Raw genomic sequence first — 13,302 nt, 5'->3', positions numbered from 1 at the left:
CACTGCCCCAAAAGTGGCTCCTTAGCAATAACTTAATGTGTAAAGTGACAGATGATTTTGGTGTGTCTGTTGATTCATATTAAGATGGTTTTATGATAAATATAGCTTACGATTCAGCTCTTCTCCCCATTTCTTTGCTCACTGTTGATTCTTGTATTCTATTCCTCCAAGTTCACTTTTTAAAAATATTCTTGGCAATTCTTTCACCAAAGGTCTTTGGGCAGTAAACTCTGTAGGTCCTGTTTGTCTGAAAACGTCTTTATTTTTACTCAATCATCAGTAATCATTTGACATTGTAAAATTCTAAATTCCCAGATACTTTTCCTTAGCATCTTGAAGACAGTATTCCATTAAATTCCAGGATATGTACTCTTTTTAAAAATTTTCTATTAGTTGTCAATGGACTTTTTTTGTTTATCTATATGCGGTGCTGAGAATGGAACCCAGTACCTCACATGTTAAAGCAAGCACCCTACCACTGAGCCACAATCCCAGCCCCAGGATATATACTCTTGCTGGTGAAAATATGGATTTCTTTCCCAAGCAGTAATCTTTCCTTCCTCTAGTTACTTTTTTAAAAGTTGGAAATTTCATTTTATGTGTATGGAATTATAGGAAAGAAGAAAATTAAAACTGGCTGCAAAGCCTTCCAATAAAAAATTAATCAGAACATTGACAAATTGTTTCACGTGAAAGAAATCCAGAGGTAAGCTGTTGAGAGAGCTGATGTGGTGGCTCAAGTTGTCAGGAACTCATGATTTTTCATTTTCACTCTTAGAGTAACTCTGAAGCCCTGTGTGTCCTGGGGCACGGAATTGCTGCTTAAAAACCAGTGAACACAATTCTCCAGGAATTTAAAAAAAAAAAAAAAAAAAGGAATTTAAGAAGTCAGGAAGGTTCTCCTCTAAAACTGTCCCTAAAGAATAGATATTGAATTTATAATTTTGACCAAAACTCGGTTAGCATACTTGTCTTCAAGGGAGGCTGAAAGGGAGCAATTTAGCTGGGAGGCAATGTATTATTCACTGAAATGTTTGTGCTGTGACTTTTAAGGAAACCGTGGTTTTCTATTATAAAGAAGTGGACCACGGAGAATAAATTTTAATAAAGCATTCTTTTCTCCCCTACAACAATAACTCCCTTTTACTTCCTCAATCCCTTTGTATCATCTCTAACATAATTCTAGTTCTCTACCCTTAATATTAAAAGACAAACAAAAACCTTAATTCTGGTCATTCTCTACCTTTCACTGAAAAAGAAAAAACAACAAAAACTTTTATCCCTCTCCTTTACAAATTTCTTTCATATTCTTTTCTGCTTATTCCCAATCCTGAAGCACCACATCACTTTTTATATAGCTTCCTAACTAGTCTCCCAGTTCCTGGGACATCCCCGTCCCAGCCGTGTCTTTATTTATAATTAACATCACATAAGTACATTACTGAAAAAAAGTACAAATAAGGCAAACATCTTCCTTTGGCCACACTCTTGGCGACATCAAGACCTTTGTATTTACTGAACGAATGGAAAATTAGGTAAATGATGCGATCTTACAACTCGTTCCTGTAAAAAGGGAGACAAAGGCCCTCTTGTCATTGCAGATGTCGCGTCCTCGGGGAGTCGGCCAGCAAAAGGCTGATCTGTCTCCCAGGGGCGTAAAGAGAACACTAAAACCCGAGCTTGGAAATCCCAACATGGCAAGAACCCAGCCAAAGCCCGGCCAGAGCCCGGGGCAAAGGCCAAGTAAGAGATCTCGCGAGTTCTGGGATCATCTGGGAAAACAAATGAGGCCATTCTCTGACGCGTTTCCGGGCCGGAGGGGCGGAGGGAAGCCGCGGTGGATGCCGGGGAGCCGGGAAAATGGTGGTCACCAGGTCTGCACGTTCTCGGGCCAGGATCCAAGATACATCGCCTGAAAGTTCCCAGCAGAAGGTAGGAGATCCCAAGTCTCCTGTGTTTCTCCTCTCCGCTCCACAGAGTAGCCCTTAGGCAGGTGGGGCGGCGCGAAGGGCCGCTGGAGAAGGCACGAGCTTTCACTGTGCTGCGGTAAACCAAGGCTCTGCTTCTGCCCTGTCATGTAAACTGGTTAGTCCTCACCACGGTCTTTTAAGGCAGTTCTTAGTAGTTAAGGAGAAGGTTAGTTAACGTCCCTTGTGTTGTTCAGCGACTTCATGCAGACACAGAGATTAAACCTTTTAAGATTGTTAACGCCACTGTATCAAGGAAGACTAATTTCAGTCACGGTGCTCGAACATCATTTAGTGGGACTGGAGAAAAGGACATCCTTTTCACCAGGGGAGGCTGGCAGTGGCCCATCACCCAATTCCAATGACGTGTAGAGGTTGTGGTGGCGCCGCCTGGTGGCTCTCCTCTGCCACATTCTTCGTTTCCTGCAGCGAAGGGAACTGAGCGGCAATTCTCTTCAGTCTGTCAAAGCAAGGGCAGCGACTAGTTTACTAGTGTGTACCTAAATACCTCTTTGCTGAGAGTACTTCCTCTCGTCCCTTATGTATGGATCGAAATGCTTATTTTTCTTTGGAGAAAATTTTTTTCTTTATTCAGTTATTTTTTGTCTTTGCAAAGTCAGATCCAGGTCCAGCTGAGGCACATAAGGCAAATAAAGGGTCAGATCTAGCATTTAGCTTTTTTTTTTTTTTTAAATCATGGGTTTTGCTTTTTATGATAATTTTGCCTACTGAGTGTTTTTTAAATATATATTTTTTTTAGTTGTAGATGAACACAGTATCTTTCTTTATTTTTATGTGGTGTTGAGGGTCGTACACGTGTGAGTCAATCGCTTTACCACTAAGCTACAGCCCCAGCTGCCTATTGGGTTTTTATAGTGCCCTCCTAAATTTTGCTCCTGCAAGGAAGTGCCTTACTTGCTTTGCCCTTGTCCCAACCCTGCCTAAATTATAACTTATTTTCTTTGGGTTGCAGAGTTGTGCTGAAGGGATTCCAGAAAACAGGAAGGAATGTGGATCTGATGGCCAAAGTATTATTGAATCACTGCAAACTGCTGGGGAAAAAAGTTCAGTCCCTAGAACTCCTAAAAGCAAAAAGAGGAAGAGCGGAGCTGCAGACTCACAAGCAAAGATAACTAAACCATCTTCTGATGGAGAGAACTCTGAAGAAGAGTCAAATTATTTATCTGTGTCTGAGGTCCAGGAGCCTATTCTAAGAATAACTAGGAGAAGGCAGATCATAATTCCACTCATCCCAGTGACTCCTATTAGGAAAAGGCAGATAATAACTCCAATAAATGAGCCTCTTACTGAAGAGGTTGTCTCTGAAACAGAATTTCATGCTTCAGGTGTTTCTAGAGTTGTTACTTCCACAGAAGTAACAAGAAGAATCAGAAGTAAGACTAAATCTGAAGTAAGAGATCTAAGCCAACAATCAAATGAAGAAACTAAAGCTGATACTGAGTCGTGTTCCTACAGTTCAATCTCTGAAATTACACCTAAGAGAAAAGCCAGAAATGTGTATAGGAAATTAAAGCTAGAAACTGAGAAGAAAGATACAAAAATTGTACCAGGAAATGAAAACCAAATCATAGATACGCCTGTGAATTCAAAAGATGCAGATACCATTCAGGATTCTCAGTTACCAGCAGGATTTCCTTCTCAGACAAATTTCTGTAATAATGAAATTTATAATGACTTTAATGATGATCCATTCCACAGAAGTTCAGACAAAGTACTAACAGTGCAAAAACATCAACATCTTAATGTAAGTGAGGAAAAACAGACCAATGTTGCATCTCTTAGAGAAACAATATCTCTTAAAGAGGACAATGAAATAATAGATGAGGGAAAAGAAATTAATGGGAAAGGTTCTCAGCTGAGTCCTTCTGAACTTCAGGACAGGAGTCTTCAACCATTTGTGTCCCAGAAACTTTCAACTCCCCAAAAGAAAACCACATCAGAACAATCAGATCTGAACTGTGAGACTATAATGAAATCATTAGCAAAAACATTTGCAGTTGTAGAAGTGAACAGATGGAGTGAAGAGATAAATAGTACCATAAAAACAAATGACATAACAAAGTTCAGTGATGATAATGAAGAGTCTGCTAGAATAGATGTCAGTGAAGACAACAGCAAAATGAGTGAAAACCTTGAATGTGATACCAAACTCTGCAAGTCTGAACTCAACACTTCTCAGGAGGTGAGTGATTCTGTTTTATTAGTTCTTAGCAGTGATGAAAGCCAGCAGTCTGAAAACTGTGAAAGTGAAGAGGACACTCTGTGTTTTGTTGAAAATAGTGGCCAAAATGAGTCATTAAGTGAAGACTCTGGAAATACATCATGCAAAAATGCACTGTTTGTAATTGATACAACTCCTGGATTGAGTGCTGAGAAAAAATTTTATTTGGAAGAGGAAGACAAAGCAAGTGAAGTTGCCATTGAAGAAGAAAAAGAGGAGGAGGAGGAAGATGATGAAAACAGTGAAGAACTATCAGATAATGACAGAAATGAAGATGATGAGTGTAGTGATGAAGACGACTTACTGAATAACACAAAATCTAAACTGTAAGTTTTTACCCTTATGTTTTAAAAGTAGATGTTGATGTATTTGTCAGATGATTAATTTACCATAAAAATATGCAATATTAGAAAACATGGAATTGAGAAAATTACTGCCTTTAGTTCATTATGGAAGTGCTTTTCTATCTAGCATTTCTCTCATCTTTGTGAGTACCTTTGACAGACATACTCCTCTCAGTGACTAAGTGTTCCTTTTGATGATATATTAGAAATCATCTGTTAAGATTTTTCTGTGATTTTATTTTGTGAGCAATATAAAGGGGAGGAAAAAAAGTTACTTTTTTCTCCTTACATGTCCATTGTAAAGAAATTAAAAAATATAGAAAAGTATGAGAAAAATAATCATCTCTAGTCCCATCCATTATCCACTAAAAGGGTCTAATGTTTGGGGTTATTTCTTTAGTTTCTATATTCCTGTTTTAAACTTATTTTTTTTTTCCTGGTCATAGGCTGGTGGTAGTGTTATCCACTAGAAATGCCAGCAGCCTTCTAGGGCTGTGTATATTAACAGATGCATAGGCTTTGCTATAAACCAACCAAGTCAGGCAATGACATCAGGCTTAGGCATGTTTAGTTTTTTTTAAAAAACCACAGTCTTCCCCCATATAAGAACCCTCTGATCATATAAAGTAGAAATTCTCTTCATATAAATATAGCCCACACAAGATGCAGAAGATTCTAATTGGTAGGTTTGAGACATGACATTTAACTTTTAAAAAGCTCTTGTGAGATAGATGTTTATTACCATTTCATACTCAGTACCAGATATTTTTAGTTACTGAGGGAAGAATTCTAGGTTTTTATAACTTGCAAGTTCAGAGTAGAAGGCCTTTTCTCAATATGTACATTTATTAACTAACTCTTTGCCTTTATATGAAGTTAAGCTGAATTGGTAGGAATATTTCCTCCTCCTTTTTCTGTAATTCTTCCTTATCTAATCTCTATGAAATATATTGGCATATTATATAGCCTAATCCTTTTCCTCCCACTTCTATACGGGAGATCGAACCCAGAGGCACTTTACAGCTGATCTACATTCCCAGCCTCTTTATATTTTGAGACATTCTCACTAAGTTGCTGGGGCTAGCCCTGAACTTTCAATACTGCTGCACTCTACTGATGGCCTAATACTTTTTTTAAAAATTTGGGGAATAAGTTTGGATGTGTTCCCAAAAAGCATTTTTAATTGTTCATCCTAGAATTGGATGTACTAGATTTAAAATGTAATTACTTCATCTTTAAGTGATCATTTCTCTTTCAGTCTGAAATTGACAAGTAGCAGCATAGATCCTGGTCTGAGTATCAAGCAGTTAGGTGGTGTGTATATTAATATCAACGCAGACAAACTACAGTCTAACAAGAGAACCCTAACACAGATCAAGGAGAAGAAGAAAAATGAGGTAAATTATTTGAAATGTCTGCTTTGTTTTAGAAGTGTCATTTCTAGAAATGCTTAGTTCTTGGTAAAAGACCAATTTTTGCATGGTAAAACCACTTTGGCCTAATCAGTTCTATTTTCCCATCTCGCTAGAAGAGTCATTTCTTTTTAAGACAAAATCCCACCTATAAAAGGTGATGCTTGAAAAGTAAATTTAAGATCAGTATTTCTTTTCTTGCATCCACCAGTTACAATCCCAGAGTGTTTTGTTTTGTTTCTTGTTATATTTTTATTTCTTAACTGTTCTGGAAAAATGTTAAAAATTGCCAGTTTCTCCATTTGAGAACTACTGTCCTAGCCTGCTGCTCTCACCTTGGGCTGGAGGTAGGGGAAATGCTTATTTACATACAAAGATTAGACATACAATTTTAGAAGGAATTATTATTAAAATAATCTTACCTAAACCTTTAGCTTTGGCCAACAACTTGCACGGCTTTCTTCTAAATCTGTATTTTCTAGCCTTGATGCTTCTTTTAACTTCAGACTTTTGAGTGTAGGTATCTGTTTATTTCAATGCACTCAGGCACTTGACTTCACTAATTCTTCTTTTTCTCTTCCTGGCCTAAACTAGCTTCTCCTTTTGTATTCTGTGTGCTGATTAATGACACCACAGTCTCTTTCCCTTTTGCATTTAATCACCAGGCCCTTGCAATGGTGCCTTCCTTCTTTTTGAGCCCATCAACAAGTAGTACAGACCTTTATTTCTCACCTGAGATACTCTAGCAATCTCCTTATTGGTCTTGCTTTCTTTTTGTTCTTTAAGTCATCCTGAAAACTTTTAGATTTCTCTTTGTAAAATCACAAATCTGCTTAAGTATTCTCTTGCTTAAGTCTTTCAGAGGTTTCTCAGAGCCTTCAAAATGCTTTGTTTTTGCCATTGAAGACTACTGAAATTTTCTGCTCTTTCCAGACCAATACAGAGTTCACAGCCATGGGAAACATACTTGGATTCCCCCAGTCCTTATTTGTACCTCTGTGCATCTGTAACACCCAGTACAGATCTGAGTTGTTTAAGCAAGGTTTCTTAATCTCAGCACTGTTGCTGTTTTGAGCTGCATTATTCTTTGTTGTGGGATGATCTATTGTGCATTGTAGGATTGTTAGCCACATCTCTGACTTCTACCCACTAGATGCTAGTAGCATTCTCTTTCCCTTTACTACCAAAAATGTAACATTGCCAGTTTCTCCATTTGAGAACTACTGTCCTAGACCCTATTATAGGCTTTAACATATATCAAGCTCTTAGCTGTTAAGTAATTGTTGTAATTTCTTTCTAAATGATGGAAAAGCTTAGAATGCTACCGTACCAGCCCAAAATTGTAAGCCTGGACCCAAATTAGGAAATTGACTATTAGTAATTTCTGAATCAGTAATTTCAAATGGCATTGCCAAATTAATGCTTGAGCTATATTCCTGTAAAAAAAATTTGAGGGCTAAGGATCACTTTTACTTTCTTATACTGAGAAACATACTAACTACCCTGTAGCTCCTTTTTAATCACATTGTTTTATAAGAATATTTTAATTATCCTAAGTAAGTAACAAAAAATACAGATTTATAGGAACAGATTAACAAATTTGATGGCACAAAATTTTGAAATATAAGTTCAAAATGTTGCAAAATTATGTGAAAATACAATTTTGTATTTATAGCTTCTGCAGAAAGCCATCATTACACCTGATTTTGAAAAAAACTATGGTGTCCCACCATATAGTGAATCAAAACGTCAACTTCAGAAAAAACGCAGGGTAAGTATAGTGACTTTAACTTAGAATGCTTGTGTGTTTGTACCTTCAGATTATATAACATGTTTGTACAATTAAAGTTAAACCTAGGTGTGTATGTGTGTGTGTATGTATGTGTGTGTGTGTGTGTATATATATATATATATATATATATATGAAATTATTTTGATACCTAAGGGCCATAAAATAACATTTTATAGACACATTTAATATTAATTTACAATATCTCTGCAGCTACAGTGGTATACACAGATATAGCTTTTTAAAAATATACCTTAAGGACAGTAGTAGCCAACATATAGGTTCACTGTCTATATCTATTAGCTTTTGGGGGTGGCGGTGGGGGATACCAAGGTTTGAACCCAAGGGTACTTAATAATCACCAAGCCACAGCCCTTTTCCATATTTTATTAGTGACAGGGTCTCGCTAAGTTGCTGAGGCTGAATTTGAGCTTGAGATCCTCCTGCCTCAGCCTCCCGAGTCACTAGGATTACAGACGTGTGCCAGTGCACTCAGCTTCTCGTAGTTTTTAGATACTGTTTTACCAAAGGCCAGAAGCTCTCTGTTGCACTTTTAAAGGAAACTAATAAGCATAAAAGTTCCCTAGGGAACTTTGAGGATGGGACACCAGTAATGTCACTAATATGGGGTACCTTGACAGATTATAGGCACCATATGAATATTTGTTGTATGAATGAAACAAAACTGATTAATTCTAGGAATTTTCAAAAGAATAGAATTTTTCTTTTATTTTAGAAATCATACAAATTTCTGGACTAGTTTGTGTGAGTGGCTCTCTGAGACACGTAGGTAACTGATGTTAACATTTGGTTATCATGGCATCTGCCTATAATCCAGCTATTTGGGAGGCTGAGAGGAAAATTCCAAGTTTGAGGCTAGCCTGAGCAACTTAGTGAGACTCTGTCTGAAAATAAAAAGTGCTGGGGATCTAGCTCAGTGCTTGACCCTGGTTACAATCCCCTGTATTTCCCCAAAAAAGTGGGGAAGAATTAACATTTACACATAAGCTCCAGACATGAAAATGTTTTTATGTATTGTCACTTACAAGGATTATTTTAAGTAAAAATTGAAGGTGTGGGTGCTGGGGATGTGGCTCAAGCGGTAACGCACTTGCCTGGCATGCGCAGGGCACTGGGTTCGATCCTCAGCACCACATAAAAATAAAATAACGATGTTCACCAAAAACTAAAAAAATAAATAAATATTAAAAACTTCTCTCTCTCTCTAAAAAAAAAATTTGAAGGTGTGTGATTCTCCCAGCAAGTCATCAGTTACTTGCTGAGATAAAAAAATAGATTTTAAGGAGGATTCATTTCTGACTCTGGTAATGCAATGCCTGATTTCCTAAAAAAAAAAAAAAAAAGTCTCTTTTTCTGATTTTACTTAATTCCTTTTATAAAGGTGATTCTGGAGATGAATGCTTTCTATAAAGAAACTTTTCTATTCACAAAGTTTTCTGTTTGTATAATTTTAGGGGAAATGAACATACTCATAGTTTTATTTAAAGTTATAATGTTTATTTTTGAAATTTCAACTTTAGAAAGAGCGACAAAAAACAGCAGGTGATGGCTGGTTTGGTATGAAAGCTCCAGAATTGACAGATGAACTGAAAAATGATCTCAGAGCACTGAAGATGAGAGCAAGCATGGACCCAAAAAGATTCTACAAGAAAAATGATAGAGATGGCTTCCCTAAGTATTTCCAGGTATGAACAAACAGAATTCTGGTATAGCCCATAGATTTTAGTTTGGGTAGTATAGTCATCTTTTCACTCCTAAAACAGACGAATGTTTATAATGTGTATATCTGACATTTGGACCGTATCTGCTTAGGCCAGATAATGTCCTAAACATAATTCAGATGATAACCATCTTGTATTGGGTTCCCAGGTAGAAAGACTTTGTTAAATATGATAGGTGGATTTCCAGGTTAACTTTCTAAATGGAACTTAATAAATTTAAGGGTTAACATAAGTGTATAAAGAATGCTAGCCTAAGAGCAAGAGACCATGCATGACGGAGCAAATTCCCCCAGCAAATTCTGAAAAATCATTAAAAATTTGGTTTTCAAAGCATTCTCAGATGAAACTCCAATTGATTTATCCTTAAAGATTTCATTCTTGATTACTTTTTGACACTCATCAGGATTATATAATAGTCTTTGGTCTCCCAAGTTTTGCTGTCTTACAATCCATCTTCCAAATGTAGCCAGTTATACATGTATTCTTTAAGCTTGGCACATACCTGTAATCCCAGCAACTTGGTAGGCTGAAGCAAAAGGATTGCAAGTTCAAAGCCAGCCTGTGCAACTTAGCAAGACCTTGAGTCAAAGTAAAAAGGGCTGGGGATGTAGCTCAATGGTAGAGCATTCCTGGGTTCCTTCCCCAGTACAACAAAAAAAAATTTTGTTCATTTTACAACTCTGCTAAGAAGTTTTTGTGACCCTTTTATTTGGTTCTTTATAATCTGCACCCAAACCAGTTCACCAACTCTTCTTTTTGTCATAGCCCTCTTAAGCTCACACTCTTAAGCTCAGCTACTCAGTCCCTTTCTCAGAATGTGTACATACCAGTATTTAATTCTGCCTATACAAATCCAAGCTAAAATGACATCCCTTTGTCTTCTTTTCTTCCTTTTGGTCAGAATTTGTCACTCAGTGTTCAAAGCTTCTATAATATTTTGTTCAGTGTCTATTATGTTATGCTTTAATTCTTCAGTTTTCTGTTTTGGTATTCTTTAAAACTGGAACCTTGCTAAGGACTAGATGTTTGTCTTTGTTTCCTCAACCTATCACAGTGCCTGGCACACAGTAGGCATTCTGTAATTTTAGTCAGTTGAATGAACAAATGCAGAGCAGTTACTAAGGCAGTATTTATGATAGTCTAGGAGATCAGGTAGGTCTGTATATAGAACTTGTATTTGAATTGGAAAACAAACAGTTTATTAACTTCTACTTTTCTTTTATTATTCATTGTGAATTTAACTGTACTGTTTAGTACTATGTATATAAAAGAAATTTTGGATCTACTATATACTCTGTCATTAGTAACATCACTGTGCTCATAGGTGATTTATTTTAGCTTAAAAAAATGTCAAGATAAACTTTAATACTGTTATAAGATAAGCTCGTGATTTACACTCCTTTTTGTAAATATACTTTGTTCAAACTACACTGAAATATGGAATAAACAGTGGCATTTAGGCATTGTATGACTTAATCAGGTTTTGTATGACTTATTTCATTCAATTGTTCATAGGTTGGAACCATTGTTGACAATCCAGCTGATTTCTACCATTCACGAATTCCCAAAAAGCAAAGGAAAAGAACTATTGTGGAAGAACTGCTGGCTGATTCTGAATTCAGAAGGTAATGAATTTTTATATTTCATCTTGTAACATCTATGCATTTCTTTAAAATATGCAGAAATCTATAAAATTTCAGTTAATTATAAAATATTAACTCATTTAAAATAACCCTCATATATAAACATGAATATACACTTTCATGAAAATAACAAAAGCAATTTAGTGCAAATCTCTTTAATGTCTGGCATAATTAAAGACAATTAGAAACCAGGCATGGTATCATATACCTATAACCCCAGGGACTTGGGAGGCTGAGGCAGGAGGATCACAAGTTCAAGGCCAGACTCAGCAACTTAGCAAGGCCCTAAGTAACTTAGACCTGTCTCAAAATAAAAAAATAAAAAAGGCCTGGGGATGTGGCTCAGTGGTTAAGTGCCCCCCTGGGTTTGATCCCTGGTACTCAAAACAAAAAAGACAGAGCCTCACATCTGTTTCTGCAGATACCACACATCATGTAGCATCTAGGAAACTCTACTGTATACTCAGGAGAAGATGAGGGCAAAGGACAATTACTGCCTTAGTATTCTTGTAAAAAATAGTCTTTACTGAATGGATCTGTTGAAGGGGTCTTCAGATCACCCTTTGAAAACCATTAGTATGTTTTCTAAAGTTCTAGGAAATATGTACCAGTCATATTTGTTTTTTCAGATAAGTGTAAACTTTTGTTTTACTTGTCCTTTTTGCATTTTTATCTCCATTTATGTCCTGTGTTTAACATTGTCATGGGTCTTTAGCAAGTTGTGTGAGGGTAGAAGCTATAGCTGTCTGTCCACTGTTCTATCCTTAGTTCTCAGTGTGGCTCGTGACATGTGATGGCAACTTACTGATAAATAGGAAAAGTGCAAAAACTCTTGAGATTTAAAACCCCTTACATAATGTTATATTAACTACTAATATCTGATGTGTTATTCTTTAGAAAACCTGGGTTTGTTTTTTCTTTCCAGATATAACCGAAGGAAGTACTCAGAGATCATGGCTGAAAAAGCAGCAAATGCAGCAGGAAAAAAGTTCCGTAAGAAGAAGAAATTCCGCAATTAAGACTCACCAACCATACCACAATCTTTTATGTCACCTCTTTGTTTGTTAAATGTGTTTTAAAAACTAACACCATCATGTAACCATCATATTTATATAGACTGGCTCTATTTAAGGATTTTTGTTTGGAAATAAAGTTGGTTAACAGAGAATCCATCACATGTCCCTTGAAATAAAAATAGGTATGGCTACAAAAGATCCATCCAGGCTTAGACTGCTGAAGGGGAAAAGAAGCTCATCCATTTTAAGATAATTAACGTTTTTATTAAGTTTCCAGTCCTTGGTCATTTAAAGAAAATTACAGATATTTAGAAAGTACAAAGTTTGCTAATATGTTCAAAAACTTTAAAGAGGTCAAAGATGTATAAATAATACTATAATTACTATGTAATTTTGCATCTATATATACATACATATATATATATATATATATATATATATATATATATATATCATGTATGAGACTCTGGGTTTTGATCCTCAGCACTGAAAAAAATTATAAGGAATTAAAACTATAAATTTTAATTTGTATATGTAGCTTTTTCATGTCAAATGTGAGCTTCATAAATTTATTTTAAATCTTCAGAGCAAAGTAAAGAATGGTATCTAAAAATATTGTTTGTTAAGGTCAGAAAAAGAGACTAAAAAGGGTACTTTCTATTAAGATCCTGGTCTATGCTGTGTGCAGTGGTTTATGCCTATAATCCCAGCAGCTTTGGAAGCTGAGTCCAAAGCCAGTCTCAGCAATTTAGAGAGGCCCTAAGTAACTCAACAAGACCCTATCTCTAAATAAAATACAAAAAAAAACATGGCCTGGGATGTGGCTCAGTGGTTAAGTGCCACTGGGTTCAACAATAACAACAAAAAAGATTCCTGGTCTACAAATAATCTGCATACTTCAATTTACAATGGGATTATGTCCTTACAAACCCATTTTAAGTTGAAAATATAAACTGAAAATGCATTTAATATGTCTTATATACCGAGCATAACAATAGCTTACTGTAAGTATACTCAGAATACTCAGCCTGCTATTAGGCAAAGTCATTTAGTAGAAAGACTATTTTATAATATAGAATACCTCATAATTTGTTGACTATCTGAATCCAAAAGATGCTGGCAACAGGACACTAGACTTACCAGTTGT

At 36.1% G+C, this 13,302-nt stretch overlaps 1 protein-coding gene across 1 annotated transcript; it reads left to right on the top strand.

Annotated features, from left to right (window-relative positions):
- The first annotated feature begins 1,826 nt into the window (after positions 1-1,826).
- On the top strand, positions 1,827-12,307 carry Dnttip2 (deoxynucleotidyltransferase terminal interacting protein 2). Its single transcript, XM_076861903.1, has 7 exons — positions 1,827-1,932; positions 2,941-4,535; positions 5,812-5,950; positions 7,641-7,736; positions 9,296-9,460; positions 11,012-11,121; positions 12,065-12,307. Exons 1-7 carry the CDS (start codon positions 1,861-1,863, stop codon positions 12,156-12,158), a joined length of 2,271 nt encoding a protein of 756 aa, XP_076718018.1. The 5' UTR covers positions 1,827-1,860; the 3' UTR covers positions 12,159-12,307.
- Positions 12,308-13,302: the final 995 nt, after the last annotated feature.

The sequence above is a fragment of the Callospermophilus lateralis genome, chromosome 7 (assembly GCF_048772815.1).
Source record: "Callospermophilus lateralis isolate mCalLat2 chromosome 7, mCalLat2.hap1, whole genome shotgun sequence".
Taxonomy (NCBI): Eukaryota; Metazoa; Chordata; class Mammalia; order Rodentia; family Sciuridae; genus Callospermophilus; species Callospermophilus lateralis.
This window is presented reverse-complemented; position numbering and strand designations above follow the sequence as displayed.

Bases quoted from the DNA above. Each gene is read 5' to 3' on its own strand.
- Dnttip2 (XM_076861903.1), top strand. From the start codon at position 1,861: ATGGTGGTCACCAGGTCTGCACGTTCTCGGGCCAGGATCCAAGATACA. The intron at 5,951-7,640 runs GTAAATTATTTG...TTGTATTTATAG, and splicing joins AGGAGAAGAAGAAAAATGAG to CTTCTGCAGAAAGCCATCAT. The intron at 7,737-9,295 runs GTAAGTATAGTG...TTTCAACTTTAG, and splicing joins AACTTCAGAAAAAACGCAGG to AAAGAGCGACAAAAAACAGC.